The sequence below is a fragment of the Pseudophryne corroboree genome, chromosome 7, assembly GCF_028390025.1.
Source record: "Pseudophryne corroboree isolate aPseCor3 chromosome 7, aPseCor3.hap2, whole genome shotgun sequence".
Lineage (NCBI taxonomy): Eukaryota > Metazoa > Chordata > Amphibia > Anura > Myobatrachidae > Pseudophryne > Pseudophryne corroboree.
Genome location: NC_086450.1, coordinates 503942097 through 503964175, shown reverse-complemented (window position 1 = coordinate 503964175; position 22079 = coordinate 503942097). Strand labels below are relative to the sequence as shown.

Here is a 22079-nt window from a genome sequence, read left to right as displayed (position 1 = left end):
GGTCACCCAGCAGGTGCACAGGTGTATTTATTACTCACTGACACGTTTCCCCAGGTCACCCAGCAGGTGCACAGGTGTATTCATTACTCACTGACACATTTCCCAGGTCACCTGGCAGGTGCACTCATTACTCACTGACACATTTCCCAGGTCACCCGGCAGGTGCACAGGTGTAGTCATTACTCACTGACACATTTCCCAGGTCACCCAGCAGGTGCACAGGTGTACTCATTACTCACCGACACGTTTCCCAGGTCACCCAGCAGGAGCACAGGTGTACTCATTACTCACGGACACGTTTCCCAGGTCACCCAGCAGGTGCACAGGTGTACTCATTACTCACCGACACATTTTAAAAGATCCACAGGTGGAGCTAATTTCACCCGTGATGAGATCTGGAATACATGCTTTGTTTGGGGCTTTGAGGACCTAGGGGCAGATATATTAAACCGGAGAAGCCATAGGGAAGTGATAAACCAGTGATATGTGCAAGGTGACAAACGCACCAGCCAGTCAGCTCCTAACTGTTCGTTTACATATTGGAGCTGATTGGCTGCTGCCTTTATCACCTTGCACATATCACTGGTTTATCACTTCCTTATGCCTTCTCCAGGTTAATACATCTGCCCCACAGTTCTAGACTGATACTTACCTTAGTAAAAACTTTCATTATTGGGACTGCTTTCGATGGCTCTTTACTCTTTCTCCTTCCCACAGACACGCGGGAGCCTGGTTGATCTTCCCTGTGGCGTATACAGTCTAGACATCTCTTCCAAGCCATCCGCTGCCCCTCTTATTGCCGTAACCTCGGGTCACAGACTATTCTTGGTGCGCCCTACAGGAAGCGCCTTTTCCTAAATAAATCACTTGTCTTTGTCTGCAGTTCTGATGTATGTAGTGTGAAGCTGGGGGGCAGCAGACCAGTTCCCCCATGTGTCTGCTGATATCTCCTGTTACACCACCTGTTTCCCATTCACATGACTGAAGCTTAGCTTTAACTCTAAGGGTCAGACTTCTCCGAATTGAGGTACACTCAGGGGCAAACACATAATCACACGGTCATCCAACTGCCCATCGTTTAACCTCACACTGATTATGAGGCACAGGTGGGGTCACAGGCTAGTGAGGCATGCACGCCTATGTGTCATTGTATATAAGGTACTCCTCAGGGGACATGCACTGTGCCACACAGGCCCTCTAAGTACCGGATTTATGGCTCAGCACATTGCCAACCTACAAATATCAGTGACGCTGCTAAGTACACAATATGCAGTTTTATTTTGACATCATACTGTTAACATTTTTTTGGCAAGTATTCACATTTTAGGGTTGTTAATTTGGAGATAAATTACTATGGTTTTATTAAAGACTTTATCAAAGTATGCGCAGTTATTCCTCAGAACAGTTATTTTATCATTATCTGTGCAGTTTACATCTTAACCACAAGGTGGTGCTAGTGACCACTGCATAGGATGCTAGTGATGGACAGGAACCTCTAGAAGAGTGATACATTGCCAGGAAAGATGGAACGTACCAGGCACCCATACAACACTGTAATGTCTGCATTTCCCATATAACATTGTCACGTCCATATCTGCTGTTTAATGGGAGCCTCTAAAGGAATACAGTTCCTGCTGCAGACTTTTACAGTTACTACGTCCATTGACTTCTAATGGGAACAGACAATTATTTGGGTGTGAAAATGACAATTATTGGGAGTATCTGGCAGAACCGATCCAGGTGCCATTAATGTTTCCCCCAGGCCAGCTTGTGTAGGCAGCGAGCGACGTTCTCCAGCCGCGCTCTGTACTCAAGCTCACTGTAGTTCCCCGTCGGTACTCCGGCTGATCCGTGCATTGCTCCCCAGCAGCAGCCGGCAATCACCCCTGTGGAGTCGCTGTCACCTGGAGGGGAAGGAGGTAGAGATGGATTAAGGTTATATCAGACACCAGACATCTAAAGGCCCATTGGCTCCAGGGGTGCGGATGGCAGACAGTGGAGAAGTTCTGCAAATCACTAAAAATAGGGGCACAAGCTTTCCTGCACATAGCAATCATTTATCTGGATACTGCTGTATGTGAGGTGTTAGGGTTCTTCCCCAACACCCCGCATCAAGTACAGAGCCTGAGTGACACACTCATCTGGACTCAGACTGTTCCTCCGTATAATGGACACCCATTGGCTGAGCATGCACTGAATGTTGGCCACCTTCTGGTAATAAGTCCACAGGGAGAGGACCAGGACCCCGGAGACTACACTGAGATCAGCCGCAGAGTAAAAAATAGTATTTTAATTACCTACCGGTAAATCCTTCTCTCGTAGTCCTAGAGGATGCTGGGGACCATTTTAGTACCATGGGGTATAGACGGTTCCGCAGAAGCCTTCAGCACTTTTCGACTTTTCAACAGTGTGAACTGGCTCCTCCCTCTATGCCCCTCCTCCAGACCTCAGTATAGGAACTGTGCCTGAGGAGACGGACAACTTTGAGAGAAGAATTTACATTAACTAGTGGTGAGATTCACACCAGCTCACACCATACAAAACATGCCGCCTAACATGGTTTTCAACATAACCCGTGCTATTGTGCATGCATAACGCAACAGCTGTGAACATCTTAACACATAAGAACCTGTGTAAAAAAGACAAAATGTAACGCAGGAAAAAATTAGCACTGGGACGGCGCCCAGCATCATCTACGGACTACGAGAAAAGGATTTACCGGTAGGTAATAAAAATCCTATTTTCTCTTACGTTCTAGAGCATGCTGGGGTTTATTTCAGTACCATGGGGATGTACCAAAGCTCCCAGTACGGGCGGGAGAGTGCTAATGTTCTTGCAAAACTAACTGACCAAACTGAAGGTCGTCAGCAGCCAAGGTGTCAAACCTGTAAAATTTAGCAAACATGTTTGCACCTGACCAAGTAGCTGCTCAGCAAATCTGCAATGCCGAGAATCCCCGGGCAGCCGCCCAGGACGAACCCACTTTCCTTGTAGAGTGGGCCTTTACCGAACTTTGTAACGGCAATCCTGCTGTGGAATGAGCATGCTGAATGGTACCTCTGATCCAGTGCGCAATAGTCTGCTTAAAGGACAAACAAAGCTTCAGTTTTCCTAATCCGAGCCGTTCTTGCAACATAAGTCCTCAATGCTCTGACGACATCCAAGGACTTAGAAACAGCTGTAGTGTCAGAAATCATTGGCACCATAACAGGTTGGTTGATATGGAAAGACACAACCTTTGGAAGAAAATGATGACGCATTCTCAATTTAGCCCTATCTTCATGAAAGATTAAGTAAGGACTCTTGTGAGACAGAGCTCCTAACTGAGACACTCGTCTGCCTGATGCCAAGGCCAACAGCATGACCACTTTCCAAGTGAGAAACTTCAACTCCACCTCTTGCAGAGGCTCAAACCAGTCCAATTTAAGGGACTGCAACACCACAATAAGATCCCATGGCGCTGCAGGAGGCACAAAGGGAGGTTGGATGCGCAGAACTCCCTTCACGAACGTCTGAACCTCAGGAAGGGAAGCCAACTGCATCTGAAAGAAAATGGACAAGGCCGAAATTTGGACCTTGATAGACCCTAATCTCAAGCCAGCATCCACACCCGCCTGTAGAAATAAGAGAAGACGTCCTAATTGAAACTCCACCGCAGGTGACCTCTTAGATTCACACCAAGATACGTATTTTCTCCAAATACGATGGTAATGCTTGGACGTTACCCCTTTCCTGGCCAGAATAAGTGTGGGAATGACTTCATTGGGAATACCCTTACGGGCTATGATCTGGCGCTCAACAGCCATGCCTTCAAACGCAGCTGCAGTAAGTCTTGATAAACTAACAGCCCCTGCTGAAGCAGGTCCTCGCGAAGAGGAAGAGGCAGAGTATCTTCCAGCAGTAACTCCTGAAGATCTGGATACCAAGCCCTCCTTGGCCAGTCTGGGGCAATGAGAATTGCCCGAACCCTTGTTCTTCTGACGATCTTGAGAATTTTTGGTATTAGTGGAATTGGAGGGAACAGATACACTGACTGGAACACCCACTGGGTCACCATCCACTGCTATTGCTTGTGGGTCTCTCGACCTGGAACAATATTTCTGAAGCTTCTTGTTGAGACGAGATGCCATCATATCTACTTGAGGAACCCCCCCCAATGACTTGCTACCTCTGCAAAGACCTCTGGGTGGAGGCCCCATTCTCCTGGATGGAGACCGTGTCTTCTGAGGAAGTCCGCTTCCCAGTTGTCCACTCCCGGAATGAAAACCGCCGACAGAGCTCTTGCATGTTTTTCTGCCCAGAGGAGTATTCTTATCTCCTCTGCCATTGCCGCTCTGCTTTTCGTTCCTCCCGGACGGTTTGTGTAAGCTACTGTCGTTACATTGTCTGACTGGATCTGTATGCGCCGTTTGATGAAGGCAATTGTACACAGCTCTCAACTCCAGAATGTTTATGTGAAGAAGTATTTCTTGACTTGACCATCTTCCTTGGAAGCTTTCCCCTTGCGTGACTGCTCTCCAGCCTCGGAGGCTTGCATCTATGGTCACCAGGATCAATTTCTGAATCCCAAACCTGCGTCCCTCCAAGAGGTGAGAACTTTGTAGCCACCACAGGAGTGAAATTCTGGCTGTCGACAGGATTATCCTCTGATGCATGTGTAGATGCAATCCGGACAACTTGTCCAGTAGGTCCCATTGGAACACCCTGGCGTGGAATCGGCCATATTGTAGAGCCTCGTAGGCCGCTACCATCTTCCCCAGCAGGCGGATGCACTGATGAATCGACACGCGTGCTGGTTTCAAAATTTGTTTGACCATCTTCTGGATTTCCAGAGCCTTTTCCACCGGTAGAAATACTCTCTGTACTTCGGTAACCAATATCATTCCCAGAAATGATAACCTCATTGTCGGTTCCAACTGTGATTTTGGAAGATTTATGATCCAGCCGTGCTGTTGAAGCACCATCAGGGATAGTGCAATGTGTTGTACTAACTTCTCCCTGGATCTCGCTTTTATGAGGAGATCGTCCAAGTACGGAATTATGTTGACTCCTTCCTTGCGAAGGAGAACCATCATCTCCGCCATCACCTTGGTGAATATTCTCGGAGCCATGGAGAGGCCGAAAGGTAATGTTTGGAACTGTAAGCATCCTTGATGTCCACCGACACTAGAAATTCCTTTTCCTCCAAGCTGGAGATCACCGCTCTCAGTGATTCCATCTTGAATTTGAACATTTTTAAATAAAGATTCACAGTTTTTAGGTTTAAAATCGGTCTGACCGAGCCATCCGGCTTCGGCACTACAAACAGGCTTGAATAAAATTCTTGTTCCTGTTGTACGGCAGGAAGTAAGGAAATTACTCCGTCTTGACGTAATTTCTGTATTGCGTTCAGCACTTTTGTTCCGTCCTGGACAGAAACTAGTAAGGCTGATTTGAAAAAACGGCATGGGGGAAGGTCTTGAAATTCCAATTTGTAACCTTGGGATACTCTCTGTAATATCCAAGGATCCAGATCTGGGTGAACCCAGACCTGGCTGAACAACAGTAGACGCGCCCCCACCCGATCGTACTCCCGTAGGGGAGCCCCAGCGTCATGCTGTGGCTTTAGCAGAAGTAGCTGCCTCCAATATTTAGTCTGTTGTTCAGACTCAGATAATTTCTTTGCAAGCATTGACATATTCTTCTGCAACTTTCTCACCCACTCCGGCTCCTTCTGAGAGGGAAGGGCCACCATATTACCCTCTTGTGTATCTAAAATGGGTTCTTCCGGGGAAGAACCCTCCCCAATGTCTGACATGTTACACACTTGTACACACACACACACACACACACACCTATCACACAGGGGAGCTATCGGGGACAGACCTACAGTAAAGGCTGACACAGAGGGAGTTGCCAGTCCACACACTGCGCCCTATATGAAATGTGTAATATTTACACACTTACTCAATATTAGGCCCGCAGACCTAAATTACAATGAACACTCCCTTCCCCCTCTATAACACCCTGGTACTTGTGTCAGCCGTGTCTTGAGGAGAAATCAGCGTTCTGGATTCTCATAGTGGCGTTCTGCAGGAGAAAATGGCACCCAGTGAGTGAACTGGTACATCTAAGGAGAAACTCCGCCCCCTTTTAATGGCGCGTTTCCACCTCAGAAATGGAGTATCTTTATACTGGCCCCGGGGGTAGCGCAACCTAATACACCTAGGATGTGCCTTTTGTCCAGTGAGAGTAAGGTATATTCATGTAAGGTATATTCATGCACCCTTCTGCTGAGAGACATGGCGCGCGCTGCGCATGTACCTGTATGCCGCCAATGATGACCGGAGGATCCCCTCTCTGCAGGACTCCGGTAATATACTCACCAGCCTTCTGACTTCTGGCTCTGTTAGGGGGTGGCTGCACTGCTGTGGGAGTGAACGCTGGCCAGGTTTGGGCTGTGTTCAGTACCCTTCAGGAGCTAATGGTGTCCTGTCAGCGGAGGCAGAACTATTAACTAAAGGAGGAGTTGGTTCCTACCTCCCCCCCTAAGTCCCACGAAGCACGGAAGCTGTCGCCAACAGCTTCCCTGTAAAATAAAAAACCTAAAAAAAAGTATTTTTCCAGCAGAGGTCTGTAGAGCTCCACTAGTGTGCATCCAGTCTCCTGAGCACATTTTCTAAACTGAGGTCTGGAGGAGGGGCATAGAGGGAGGAGCACGTTCACACTGTTGAAAAGTCTTAAAGTGCCGAAGGCTCCTGCGGAACCGTCTATACCCCACGGTACTAAAATGGACCCCAGCATCCTCTAGGACATAAGAGAAACCATACAGATCATTAGTTGGTGATAAATGCTCCACCAATGGAGTCCTGGATGGTTGTGGTCCCTCTTGTGGGGCTTTGGTCCTCGTAGAAGGCGGCAGAGGAGACTCACCTCCATGGAACATGGATCTGCTGCACAGCTCGGCCCAGGAGTCCCCAGCACCCAAGAGAGCATCATACGCAATCATCGGAGCATCATGTCCGCTCCTCCCGGCCCAGCCATCCAGACTCCACCGGCCGTACTCCGCGTCCCTCTCCGCAGCGCCATAGAGAGATGGAAATCGTGCAGGGCCGGACCCCTGTGACAGCCCCCTCTCTGCCAGGTATCTGAGGAGGAACAGAGGAAGATGATTCCATATAACAGGAGACCACCAACGCCAGCCCTCACCCGCTCACCTCTCCCAGCACTCGCGGAAATAATCCCATGCTGCAAAGTGAGGCGCCGCGTCAGTCTCTGTAGAGCGCACATAGTCCCGGGCCAGAGGAAGGTTCTCCAGGAGGCGGACCCCCCATTGTTCTAGAGGGACCCCCTGTACAGACAGGGATGTGAAGAGAGCTGAAGCAAGTGATCCGAGATAGCCTGCAGGCAGCCAGGAAGAGAGAGGGGACGACAAGACAGAGCACACGCATTAGGAAAGTATGCAGGTGGGGTAGACTTTAGTGTGTAAGAGGTGTCCAGGCTAATGCCTACTGATTTCCGTAAACATTGTGCTAATCTAATGGCTACAAACCACTCAGATGCAGCAATAAAGTCTGCACCATATGTATAGATTATATCATGAGAACAGTTACAATGGACGCTATGAATAAGATATCCTAAGAGTCCGTCCAACCAACAGACAGCAATGTGACCTGATCTATGAGACACATTATGGTGCGGGTGGATAAGAGTTTGTGTTTCATGTGACACTGAGTATAGTCAGTAACAGATACTAGAGCAAACGAGCGTGAGTGAGACCAGGACCGGTGCTAGGGTGTTCCACGCCACCTGCAAACTATGAATGTGCTCCCTCCTACAAATATGTCCTCTTCACATGGCCCTGTACAAGGTTTCATATTGTGAAATGTAACGTGCAAGGGTGACAGGAGGGTGCTGGCTGGGGAGACAGAAAGGGGGCTGGCTGGAGAGAGAGAAGGAAGACTGGAGAGACAGAAGGGGGGGGGCTGGCTGGTAAGACACAGAAGGGGGGGGGGCTGGAGGCAGAGAGACAGAAAGTGGGCTGGCTGGTGAGACATGGAAGGGGGACTGGAGGTAGAAAGACAGAAGAGGAGCTGGAGAGACAGAAAGGCGGGCTGGAGCTGGAGAGACAGAGAAGGAGGACTGGAGAGACAGAAGGGGGGGTTGGAGATGGTGAGACTGAATTGGGTACTTGATGCTTGATGTAGAGAAACGGGGCTAGCTGGTGAGACATGGAAGGGGGGAGGTGGAGAGACCGAAGGTGGGTCTGGAGGTGGAGAGACCGAAAGGGGGGGGGGGGGGGGGGGGGGGGCTGGAGGTGGAGAGACCAAAGGGGGGGGGGGGGCCTGGAGGTGGAGAGACCGAAGGGGGGGCTGGAGGTGGAGAGACCGAAGGGGGGGCTGGAGCTGGAGACAAAGCAAGGGGGGGCTGGAGCTGGAGACAAAGCAAGGGGGGGCTGACAGAGCCATAACTATACATTTTGGTGCCCTATGCCAGAAAGTGTGTCAGTGCCCCCCATATAATTTCTACAAATATTTGAGATCTGATGGACATGAAACAGCCATCACATGCCTCATAATGGCGGGCAGATGCAGCGCACAGTCAGGACACCCTACAGACCGACTCTCAAAACACCCACCAGTCTGTGAACTAAGACACAGCAGAAATATAAAACCACCTCATCAAATCCTCACTCAGTACTGTTGCAGCAGCCTCCCCTACACACCATACAGAAGAGCCAGAGTACAGCCACAGCACCCAAAGCATGCGGCTCTTATGGCTCCACCAACGGCACCAGCATCCCACCCCAATGTGTGCCAGAAGAGTTTCTACAGCTTTCTAGAAGGTAAAAGGAAATAAAATGGAACACTAGGGGTAGTTTATATCATACGCCATTAGGATTAGGGAGACTAGACATTTCTCTAATATATTTTCTCTGACGTCCTAGTGGATGCTGGGGACTCCGTAAGGACCATGGGGAATAGACGGGCTCCGCAGGAGACTGGGCACTCTAAAGAAAGATTTAGGACTACCTGGTGTGCACTGGCTCCTCCCCCTATGACCCTCCTCCAAGCCTCAGTTAGATTTCTGTGCCCGGCCGAGCTGGATGCACACTAGGGGCTCTCCTGAGCTCCTAGGAAGAAAGTATATGTTAGGTTTTTTATTTTCAGTGAGACCTGCTGGCAACAGGCTCACTGCAACGAGGGACTAAGGGGAGAAGAAGCGAACCTACCTAAGTGGTGGTAGCTTGGGCTTCTTAGGCTACTGGACACCATTAGCTCCAGAGGGATCGAACACAGGACCCGACCTCGTCGTCCGTTCCCGGAGCCGCGCCGCCGTCCCTCTTACAGAGCCAGAAGCAAGAAGGTCCGGAAAATCGGCGGCTGAAGACTTCTGTCTTCTCCAAGGTAGCGCACAGCACTGCAGCTGTGCGCCATTGCTCCTCATGCACACCACACACTCCGGTCACTGATGGGTGCAGGGCGCTGGGGGGGGGCGCCCTGAGCAGCAATATTTACACCTTGGCTGGCAAAAATAACACCATATATAACCCCAGGGGCTATATAGGTGTAAAAATACCCCTGCCAGAATTACTAAAAAAGCGGGAGAAAGCCCGCTGAGAAAGGGGCGGAGCCATCTCCCACAGCACACTGGCGCCATTTTCCCTCACAGCTCCGCTGGAAGGATCGCTCCCTAGCTCTCCCCTGCAATCCTGCACTACAGAAAGGGTTAAAAAGAGAGGGGGGGCACAAATTTAGGCGCAGTATAGTATATATATATGCAGCTATAAGGGAAAACACTCTGTATAGTGATATCCCTGTGGTATATAGCGCTCTGGTGTGTGCTGGCATACTCTCCCTCTGTCTCCCCAAAGGGCTTTGTGGGGTCCTGTCCTCTGTCAGAGCATTCCCTGTGTGTGTGCTGTGTGTCGGTACTGCTGTGTCGACATGTATGATGAGGAAAATGATGTGGAGGCGGAGCAAATGCCTGTGAATGTGATGTCACCCCCTGCAGGGTCGACACCTGTGTGGTTGGACTTATGGAAGGAATTACGTAAAAGTGTCAACTCCTTACACAAAAGGTTGACGACATAGGACAGCCGGCTACTCAGCTTGTGCCTGTTCCAGCGTCTCAAATGTCATCGGGGGCTTTAAAACGCCCGCTACCTCAGATGGCAGACACAGATGTCGACACGGATACCGACTCCAGTGTCGACGTCGATGAGACTAGTGTACCCTCCAATAGGTCCACCCGTTACATGATTGAGGCAATGAAAAATGTATTACACATTTCTGATAATACCCCAAGTACCACAAAAAATGGGTATTATGTTTGGTGAGAAAAATCTACCAGTAGTTTTTCCTGCATCTGAGGAATTAAATGAGGTGTGTGAGGAAGCGTGGACTTCCCCCGATAAGAAATTGATAATTTCTAAACGGTTATTGGCAGCGTTCCCTTTTCCGCTAGAGGATAGGTCACGTTGGGAAACACCCCATAGGGTAGATAAAGCGCTTACACGTTTATCAAAAAAGGTGGCACTACCGTCTCCGGATACGGCCACCCTGAAGGAACCTGCTGATAAAAAGCAGGAGGTTACCCTAAAGGCTATATACACACACACTCAGGCATTATATTGCGACCAGCTATTGCCTCGGCATGGATGTGCAGTGCTGCTGCTGCGTGGTCAGATTCCCTGTCGGATAATATTGATACTATGGATAGGGACAATATTTTGCTGACAATAGAGCATATAAAAGACGCAGTCTTATACATGCGTGATGCACAGAGGGATATTTGCCGGCTGGCATCAAAAATAAGCGCTGTGTCCATTGCCGCCAGACGGGGGTTTGGACTTGGCAATGGTCAGGCGATGCCGACTCGAATCGGCACATGGAAGTTTTGCCCTATAAAGGGGTGGAACTGTTTGGGGGTGGTCTTTTAGACCTCGTTTCCACAGCTACTGCTGGGAAATCGACTTTTTGCCACAGGCTACCCCACAACAAAAGAAAGCACTGTATTATCAGGTACAGTCCTTTCAGCCCCAGAAAAGCAAGAGGGCTAGAGGCTCATCCTTTCTGCCGAGAGGCAAAGGTAGAGGGACAAAGCTGCAGCACACAGCTAGTTCCCAAGAGCAGAAGTCCTCCCCTGCGTCCGGTAAGTCCACAGCATGACGCTTGGGCTGCTCAGGCGGACCCGGGTACGGTGGGGGCCCGTCTCAGGAATTTCAGCGCACAGTGGGCTCTCTCACAGGTGGATCCCTGGGTCCTTCAAGTAGTATCTCAGGGGTACAGGCTGGAATTCGAGACGTCTCCCCCCCCCCCCCCGCCGTTTCGTAAAATCTGCCTTACCGGCAACTCCCTCTGCCAGGGAGGCAGTGTTGGTGGCTATTCAAAAACTATATTCACAGCAAGTGATTGTCAAGGTACCCCTCCTTCAACAGGGAAAGGGTTACTATTCCACAATGTTTGTGGTACCGAAACCGGACGGTTCGTTGAGACCCATCTTAAATTTAAAAGCCTTGAACACTTATATCAAAAGGTTCAAGTTCAAGATGGAATCGCTCAGGGCGGTTATTGCGAGCCTGGACGAGGGGGATTACATGGTCTCCCAGGACATCAAGGATGTGTACCTGCATGTCCCTATTTACCCTCCGAACCAGGAGTACCTCAGATTTGTGGTACAGGACTGTCACTATCAGTTCCAGACGCTGCCGTTGGAGTTATCCACGGCACCGAGGGTCTTTACCAAGGTAATGGCCGAAATGATGATACTCCTTCGCAAGAAGGGAGTTTTAATTATCCCATACTTGGACGATCCCCTGATAAAGGCGAGGTCCAAAGAACAGTTGGTAGTGGGGGTGGCACTTTCTCGGGAAGTGCTACAACAGCACGGCTGGATTCTCAATATTCCAAAGTCACAGCTGGTCCCGACGACACGTCTTCTGTTCCTGGGAATGATTCTGGACACAGACCAGAAAAGAGTGTTTCTTCCAGTGGAAAAAGCCGAGGAGTTGTCATCACTAGTCAGAGACATCCTAAAACCAGGACAGGTGTCGGTACATCAATGCACACGAGTCCTGGGAAAAATGGTAGCTTCGTACGAAGCAAATTCCATTCGGAAGGTTCCACGCAAGGACGTTCCAGTGGGACCTGTTGGACAAATGGTCCGGGTCCCATCTCCAGATGCAACAGCGGATAACCCTGTCGGCAAGAACCAGGGTGTCGCACCTGTGGTGGCTGCAGAGGGCTCATCTACTAGAGGGCCGCAGATTCGGAATACAGGACTGGGTCCTGGTGACCACGGATGCCAGCCTTCGGGGCTGGGGTGCAGTCACACAGGGAAGAAATTTCCAAGGACTGTGGTCAAATCAGGAGATTTCGCATAAATATTCTGGAGCTAAGGGCCATTTACAATGCCCTAAGCCAAGCAAGGCCCCTGCTTCAGAACCAGCCGGTACTGATCCAATCAGACAACATCACGGCGGTCGCCCATGTAAACAGACAGGGCGGCACAAGAAGCAGGATGGCGATGGCAGAAGCCACAAGGATTCTCCGATGGGCGACCTCCACCCGGGAGAATGGGGACTTCATCCAGAAGTTTTCCAAATGCTGGTAAACCGTTGGGAATGACCACAGGTGGACATGATGGCGTCCCGCCTCAACAAAAAGTTGAAAAGATATTGCGCCAGGTCAAGGGACCCTCAGGCAATCGCTGTGGACACTCTAGTGACACCGTGGGTGTACCAGTCGGTTTATGTGTTTCCTCCTCTGCCTCTCATTCCCAAGGTACTGAGAATAATAAGAAAGCGAGGAGTGAAAACTATACTCGTGGTTCCGGATTGGCCAAGAAGAGCTTGGTACCCGGAACTTCAAGAGATGCTTGCAGAGGACCCTTGGCCTCTGCCGCTCAGACAAGACCTGCTGCAGCAGGGACCCTGTCTGTTCCAAGACTTACCGCGGCTACGTTTGACGGCATGGCGGTTGAACACCGGATCCTAAAGGAAAAGGGCATTCCGGAGGAAGTCATCCCTACCCTGATCAAAGCCAGGAAGGATGTCACCGCAAAACATTATCACCGCTTTTGCGAAAATATGTTGCGTGGTGTGAGGCCAAGAAGGCCCCGACGGAGGAATTTCAGCTGGGTCGATTCCTACATTTCCTGCAAGCAGGAGTGACGTGGGGCCTCAAATTGGGGTCCATTAAGGTCCAGATTTCGGCTCTGTCGATTTTCTTCCAGAAAGTACTGGCTTCCCTGCCTGAAGTTCAGACTTTTGTCAAAGGAGTTCTGCATATTCAGCCTTCTTTTGTGCCCCCAGTGGCACCTTGGGATCTAAATGTGGTTTTGGAATTCCTGAAATCACATTGGTTCGAGCCACTTAAGACTGTGAATTTTAAATATCTCACGTGGAAAGTGGTCATGTTGTTGGCCCTGGCTTCGGCCAGGCGGGTATCAGAATTGGCGGCTTTGTCTTGTAAAAGTCCTTATCTGATTTTCCAGATGGATAGGGCAGAGTTGAGGACTCGTCCTCAGTTTCTCCCGAAGGTGGTCTCAACTTTTCACTTGAACCAACCTATTGTGGTGCCTGCGGCTACTAGGGACTTGGAGGATTCCAAGTTACTGGACGTAGTCAGGGCCCTGAAAATTTATGTTTCCAGGACGGCTGGAGTCTGGAAAACTGACTCGCTGTTTATCCTGTATGCACCCAACAAGCTGGGTGCTCCTGCTTCTAAGCAATCTATCGCGCGCTGGATTTGTAGCACTATTCAGCTGGCGCATTCTGCGGTGGGATTACCGCAGCCTAAATCAGTAAAAGCCCATTCCACAAAGAAGGTGGGCTCATCTTGGGCGGCTGCCCGAGGGGTCTCGGCTTTACAACTTTGCCGAGCGGCTACTTGGTCAGGGGCAAATACGTTTGCAAAATTCTACAAATTTGATACCCTGGCTGAGGAGGACCTGGAGTTCTCTCATTCGGTGCTGCAGAGTCATCCGCACTCTCCCGCCCGTTTGGGAGCTTTGGTATAATCCCCATGGTCCTTACGGAGTCCCCAGCATCCACTAGGACGTCAGAGAAAATGAGAATTTACTCACCGGTAATTCTATTTCTCGTAGTCCGTAGTGGATGCTGGGCACCCATCCCAAGTGCGGATTGTCTGCAATACTTGTAAATAGTTATTGTTACAAAAATCGGGTTGTTATTGCGAGCCATCTGTTCAGAGGTTCCATTGTTATCGTACTGTTAACCGGGGTTCCTATCACGAGTTATATGGTGTGATTGGTGTGGCTGGTATGAGTCTTACCCGGGATTCAAAATCCTTCCTTATTGTGTCAGCTCTTCCGGGCACAGTTCCTAACTGAGGCTTGGAGGAGGGTCATAGGGGGAGGAGCCAGTGCACACCAGATAGTCCTAAATCTTTCTTTAGAGTGCCCAGTCTCCTGCGGAGCCCGTCTATTCCCTATGGTCCTTACGGAGTCCCCAGCATCCACTACGGACTACGAGAAATAGAATTACCGGTGAGTAAATTCTTTTTTATTTTATAATGCGCTCATAACCATTCATTGATTCCTATAGGTCAACTATACAGGAAATAGTGCAAACATGACATGATTTTCAGTCAGAACGGATTAGAGGCGATGCTTACCATATCGCGCCGGCCCTGAATGAGACACTAACCTGTGGGATGGTTGTGAGTCATTTTCCCGCTCTCCACACTGACAGCGACCAGGAGAGACAGCTCCGACGGCCGGGGGAACCTGCAGAGAGAGAGAGCACATCTCAACACTGGGGAAGCCCGGAGAGAGAGCTCCATCACACCAAACATAACGCCAGTGCTTAATGTGTCCTAGAACGACTATAGAGTTCACTTCCACACAGCAGAGGCAGCCATTTTGTCTCTTGACTATAATAATCGGTTCACTAGTAGCTAGTGACACTACTGGGGCACCCTTTTCAACAAAGTACAACTTTGTGGGGGGGTCATATAGAAGTAAAATAACTGGTATATAAGAAAGCAAGCAACAATTGCTGAAACAAATGGCAAGTACCTCACCTCAGCCCTATACACATGGCCCGCATTGCTGCTCCGCAGCCGGTCGCTGAGGGGTTAAAGGGGATCTTGTACCCACCAGGCTCCCCAGGACGCAGCTGTGAGGTTCCTAAATAGGAGAGTGGGGGGTTACTGAGTGATACATGAGGAGATGGGTACCCAATACCCAGCAGTAATATAAATGGAATATGTACCGTTTCTCAGTACACATGCAGAGCGAGACTTGGTCCGTCTGTATCTGCATATACAGAAGTTCCAGGCCGCTCCCTGATGTATTATGTATGGAATCAAGAAAATTCTGACACTTTGTTCAACACCCATAGTATTGGATTACAAGTTTGGACGTGCACTTACCCAGAATGCTCGTGGGCCCAGGTTTTCTCCCTTCCATGTCAGACATGGCGGTCACGTATTTGCTCGCCAGCTCATGATACAGATCCTCATTCAGCTTCCCTTCACCAAGCGATGGGACAGGAGACACGGATTTTAACATTTGTTGGCATTTTCCCTCTATACTTAACAGAATATGATTCTCTTAACAAACCTAAAAACCTTTGGTTTGTGAATGGACTTGGGATACCCAAAAATGGCCAAATCCAGACTAACGCTGACGCATTTCATACAGGCCATTAGTTACATAACTTACTAAACTTAAGCAGACGTCCCAGGGTGTAGGCTGCTCTTACATCACTGTACCCTATATCACAGACTGCAGCAGGTTACCCATCACCCACCTGTTGCCAGACTCTCGCCTGTTGCAAGGTGCAGCACCGTGTCATCACTGACCGGCCAGTCCGGCAGGGATGCTGTGATGTTCTGGAGACCCCCCAGTTCCTCCAGCTCTCTGTGAATCTGTGGCCCGGATTTGCAGTATTCCCAGAGCTGATTCCTGTAGCCCAAAGCATCTCCGGCAGCACTCAGCAGCATTGCGGACACGTACAGGTCGCAGGAGGGAACGCTGAGATAAAGAAGAGATCGAGGGTATTGGCTGGACTTGTGCTCACTTCTGAGCAAGACAAGTAGCATTTAGATAAAGTAGATCTTATATAATATATGGGACAATGCATTCCCAGCTGTACATTATATGGGCATTGGAAGTTACCGTGTCTGGTCAGAATGATGGCATGGACAACGGTGAATAGAGATGCTGACGTGCCATAGAACCAGCTTAGTCCCAGCATGTCCTGCTGTAGCTGATATGGGCATGTTTCACAGTAATTGTAACTTTCTCTCATTTATTCTGTGACAATTAGTCTAATATTTAGAGTATGACTTCAGAAACCAACTTTGTCAGTGCGCAAAATGACATTAGAAGGTGTACAATGTAAATGTGCCAACGTCATCCCCTCGCTTGGCCATAGCTCAAATTGTATATCGAAGGGCAATGTAATGGGAGGCACCGCATGAATTTTAGGGTGACAGGGCAATGCAGTGGGAGGCACAGTAGGAGTTACGGCATCACAGGGTAATGCAGTGGGAGGCACAGCAGGAGTTACAGCATCACAGGGCAATGCAGTGGGAGGCACCGCAGGAGTTACAGCATCACAGGGCAATGCAGTGGGAGGCACAGCAGGAGTTACGGCATCACAGGGTAATGCAGTGGGAGGCACCGCAGGAGTTACGGCATCACAGGGTAATGCAGTGGGAGGCACCACAGGAGTTACGGCATCACAGAGTAATGCAGTGGGAGGCACCACAGGAGTTACAGCATCACAGGGTAATGCAGTGGGACGCTTCGCAGGAGTTACAGCATCCCAGGGCAATGCAGTGGGAGGCACCGCAGGAGTTACAGCATCACAGGGCAATGCAGTGGGAGGCACCGCAGGAGTTACAGCATCACAGGGCAATGCAGTGGGAGGCACCGCAGGAGTTACATCATCACAGGGCAATGCAGTGGGAGGCACCGCAGGAGTTACAGCATCACAGGGTAATGCAGTGGGAGGCACCACAGGAGTTACAGCATCCCAGGGCAATGCAGTGGGACGCACCGCAGGAGTTACAGCATCACAGGGCAATGCAGTGGGAGGCACCGCAGGAGTTACAGCATCACAGGGCAATGCAGTGGGAGGCACCGCAGGAGTTACAGCATCACAGGGCAATGCAGTGGGAGGCACCGCAGGAGTTACAGCATCACAGGGCAATGCAGTGGGAGGCACCGCAGGAGTTACGGCATCACAGGGCAATGCAGTGGGAGGCACCGCAGGAGTTACGGCATCACAGGGCAATGCAGTGGGAGGCACCGCAGGAGTTACGGCATCACAGGGCAATGCAGTGGGAGGCACCGCAGGAGTTACAGCATCACAGGGCAATGCAGTGGGAGGCACCGCAGGAGTTACAGCATCACAGGGTAATGCAGTGGGACGCACCGCAGGAGTTACAGCATCACAGGGCAATGCAGTGGGACGCACCGCAGGAGTTACAGCATCACAGGGCAATGCAGTGGGAGGCACCGCAGGAGTTACAGCATCACAGGGCAATGCAGTGGGAGGCACCGCAGGAGTTACATCATCACAGGGCAATGCAGTGGGAGGCACCGCAGGAGTTACAGCATCACAGGGTAATGCAGTGGGAGGCACCGCAGGAGTTACAGCATCACAGGGCAATGCAGTGGGAGGCACCGCAGGAGTTACAGCATCACAGGGCAATGCAGTGGGAGGCACCGCAGGAGTTACAGCATCACAGGACAATGCACTGGGAGGCACCGCAGGAGTTACAGCATCACAGGGCAATACAGTGGGAGGCACCGCAGGAGTTACAGCATCACAGGGCAATGCAGTGGGAGGCACCGCAGGAGTTACAGCATCACAGGGTAATGCAGTGGGAGGCACCGCAGGAGTTACAGCATCACAGGGCAATGCAGTGGGAGGCACCGCAGGAGTTACAGCATCACAGGGCAATGCAGTGGGAGGCACCGCAGGAGTTACAGCATCACAGGGCAATGCCGTGGGAGGCACCGCAGGAGTTACAGCATCCCAGGGCAATGCAGTGGGAGGCACCGCAGGAGTTACAGCATCACAGGGTAATGCAGTGGGAGGCACCGCAGGAGTTACAGCATCACAGGGCAATGCAGTGGGAGGCACCACAGGAGTTACAGCATCACAGGGCAATGCAGTGGGAGGCACCGCAGGAGTTACAGCATCACAGGGTAATGCAGTGGGAGGCACCGCAGGAGTTACAGCATCACAGGGCAATGCAGTGGGAGGCACCACAGGAGTTACAGCATCACAGGGCAATGCAGTGGGAGGCACCGCAGGAGTTACAGCATCACAGGGCAATGCAGTGGGAGGCACCGCAGGAGTTACAGCATCACAGGGCAATGCAGTGGGAGGCACCGCAGGAGTTACAGCATCACAGGGCAATGCAGTGGGAGGCACCACAGGAGTTACAGCATCCCAGGGCAATGCAGTGGGAGGCACCGCAGGAGTTACAGCATCACAGGGTAATGCAGTGGGAGGCACCGCAGGAGTTACAGCATCAGAGGGCAATGCAGTGGGAGGCACCGCAGGAGTTACAGCATCACAGGGTAATGCAGTGGGAGGCACCGCAGGAGTTACAGCATCACAGGGCAATGCAGTGGGACGCACCGCAGGAGTTACAGCATCACAGGGCAATGCAGTGGGAGGCACCGAAGGAGTTACAGCATCACAGGGCAATGCAGTGGGAGGCACCGCAGGAGTTACATCATCACAGGGCAATGCAGTGGGAGGCACCGCAGGAGTTACAGCATCACAGGGTAATGCAGTGGGAGGCACCGCAGGAGTTACAGCATCACAGGGCAATGCAGTGGGACGCACCGCAGGAGTTACAGCATCACAGGGCAATGCAGTGGGACGCACCTCAGGAGTTACAGCATCACAGGGCAATGCAGTGGGAGGCACCGCAGGAGTTACAGCATCACAGGGTAATGCAGTGGGAGGCACCACAGGAGTTACGGCATCACAGGGTAATGCAGTGGGAGGCACCACAGGAGTTACGGCATCACAGAGTAATGCAGTGGGAGGCACCACAGGAGTTACAGCATCACAGGGCAATGCAGTGGGAGGCACCGCAGGAGTTACAGCATCACAGGGCAATGCAGTGGGAGGCACCGAAGGAGTTACAGCATCACAGGGCAATGCAGTGGGAGGCACCGCAGGAGTTACATCATCACAGGGCAATGCAGTGGGAGGCACCGCAGGAGTTACAGCATCACAGGGTAATGCAGTGGGAGGCACCGCAGGAGTTACAGCATCACAGGGTAATTCAGTGGGAGGCACCACAGGAGTTACAGCATCACAGGGTAATTCAGTGGGAGGCACCGCAGGAGTTACAGCATCACAGGGTAATGCAGTGGGAGGCACCGCAGGAGTTACAGCATCACAGGGCAATGCAGTGGGAGGCACCGCAGGAGTTACAGCATCACAGGGCAATGCAGTGGGAGGCACCGCAGGAGTTACAGCATCACAGGGTAATTCAGTGGGAGGCACCACAGGAGTTACAGCATCACAGGGTAATTCAGTGGGAGGCACCGCAGGAGTTACAGCATCACAGGGTAATGCAGTGGGAGGCACCGCAGGAGTTACAGCATCACAGGGCAATGCAGTGGGAGGCACCGCAGGAGTTACAGCATCACAGGGCAATGCAGTGGGAGGCACCGCAGGAGTTACAGCATCACAGGGTAATGCAGTGGGAGGCACCGCAGGAGTTACAGCATCACAGGGCAATGCAGTGGGACGCACCGCAGGAGTTACAGCATCACAGGGCAATGCAGTGGGAGGCACCGCAGGAGTTACATCATCACAGGGCAATGCAGTGGGAGGCACCGCAGGAGTTACAGCATCACAGGGTAATGCAGTGGGAGGCACCGCAGGAGTTACAGCATCACAGGGCAATGCAGTGGGAGGCACCGCAGGAGTTACAGCATCACAGGGCAATGCAGTGGGACGCACCGCAGGAGTTACAGCATCACAGGGCAATGCAGTGGGAGGCACCGCAGGAGTTACAGCATCACAGGGTAATGCAGTGGGAGGCACCGCAGGAGTTACAGCATCACAGGTCAATGCAGTGGGACGCACCGCAGGAGTTACAGCATCACAGGGCAATGCAGTGGGAGGCACCGCAGGAGTAACAGCATCACAGGGCAATGCAGTGGGAGGCACCGCAGGAGTTACATCATCACAGGGCAATGCAGTGGGAGGCACCGCAGGAGTTACAGCATCACAGGGCAATGCAGTGGGACGCACCGCAGGAGTTACAGCATCACAGGGCAATGCAGTGGGACGCACCGCAGGAGTTACAGCATCACAGGGCAATGCAGTGGGAGGCACCGCAGGAGTAACAGCATCACAGGGCAATGCAGTGGGAGGCACCGCAGGAGTTACATCATCACAGGGCAATGCAGTGGGAGGCACCGCAGGAGTTACAGCATCACAGGGCAATGCAGTGGGAGGCACCGCAGGAGTTACAGCATTACAGGGCAATGCAGTGGGAGGCACCGCAGGTGTTAAGGCATCACAGGGTAATGCAGTGGAGGCACCGCAGGAGTTACAGCATCACAGGGTAATGCAGTGGGAGGCACCGCAGGAGTTTTATTGCCATAGGGCAATATTGTGGGAATTACAGTCTCTTACTTGCTGTCCATGATGAGTCTGTAGTCAGGAAGTTTGGATTGAAGAGAAGTGCAACAGTCTCCACCTAACATGCAGAGCAGCAGGGCCTGTGTGATATATAATTATCCCAGTGCACAGTTATGTCCCTCCCTCCAACTTCCCCTCTCCCTTTATAGCCTCTGTACTGTGTGACTCCTCAGTCATGTGCTTCTTCTGCCCCTTCTACATAAGTGCAGCCTCCTCTGTGTTCCCCCTATATAAGTGCAGCCTCCTCTCTGTTCCCCCTATATAAGTGCAGCCTCCTCTCTGTTCCCCCTATATGTCAGTGCAGCCTCCTCTCTGATCCCCCTATATCAGTGCAGCCTCTCTCTGATCCCCCTATATAAGTGCAGCCTCCTCTCTGTTCCCCCTATATGTCAGCGCAGCCCGCTGTATGTTCCCCCTATATGTCAGCGCAGCCCGCTGTATGTTCCCCCTATATAAGTGCAGCCCCCTCTCTGTTCCCCCTATATGTCAGCGCAGCCTCCTCTCTGTTCCCCCTATATGTCAGCGCAGCCTCCTCTCTGTTCCTCCTATATGTCAGCGCAGCCTCCTCTCTGTTCCCCCTATATGTCAGCGCAGCCTCCTCTCTGTTCCACCTATATGTCAGCACAGCCTCTTCTCTGTTCCACCTATATGTCAGCACAGCCTCCTCTCTGTTCCCCCTATATGGCAGCACAGTCTTCTCTCTGTTCCACCTATATCAGTGCAGCCTCCTCTCTGTTCCACCTATATCAGTGCAGCCTCCTCTCTGTTCTCCCTATATCAGTGCAGCCTCCTCTCTGTTCCACCTATATGTCAGCGCAGCCTCCTCTCTGTTCCCCCTATATGTCAGCACAGCCTCCTCTCTGTTCCCGCTATATGTCAGCACAGCCTCTTCTCTGTTCCACCTATATGTCAGCACAGCCTCCTCTCTGTTCCCCCTATATCAGTGCAGCCTCCTCTCTGTTGTCCCTATATCAGTGCAGCCTCCTCTCTGTTCTCCCTATATCAGTGCAGCCTCCTCTGTTCCCCCTATATCAGTGCAGCCTCTTCTCTGTTCCCCCTATATCAGTGCAGCCTCCTCTCTGTTCTCCCTATATCAGTGCAGCCTCCTCTCTGTTCCACCTATATCAGTGCAGCCTCCTGAAGGGTTAAACATGCTATATGAATTGTTATGTGTTTGAATAGACACGTACGCACTCTCTACAAGATGCCTTTGTCTGTTCATATAATATAAGGCTTGTGTGTGTCTTATCTTCAAGGACAATTACATACCAGATCAAAACTGTTACTTCTGTGTGTTACTAAAATATCCTGCATGTAATGTCGTATGCTACTTCTATTTATCCAATCATATGCTTGCACATATTGTATACACCCATGTTTCTTTTCTATATAGTACGCTGTAATTTATTAAATAAACAGTGTGAATCTTTACTGCTTGTGT

At 51.1% G+C, this 22079-nt stretch overlaps 1 protein-coding gene across 1 annotated transcript; it reads right to left on the bottom strand.

The window, feature by feature from the left end:
• Window positions 1–1259: 1259 nt before the first annotated feature.
• LOC134945824 (ADP-ribosylhydrolase ARH1-like) lies at window positions 1260–20696 on the bottom strand. Its single transcript, XM_063935337.1, has 8 exons — window positions 20633–20696; window positions 15758–15981; window positions 15378–15476; window positions 15027–15132; window positions 14651–14730; window positions 7197–7380; window positions 6913–7127; window positions 1260–1904 (listed from the first exon to the last, which is right to left on the bottom strand). Exons 1-8 carry the CDS (start codon window positions 20641–20643, stop codon window positions 1747–1749), a joined length of 1077 nt encoding a protein of 358 aa, XP_063791407.1. The 5' UTR covers window positions 20644–20696; the 3' UTR covers window positions 1260–1746.
• Between the last annotated feature and the right edge of the window lie 1383 nt (window positions 20697–22079).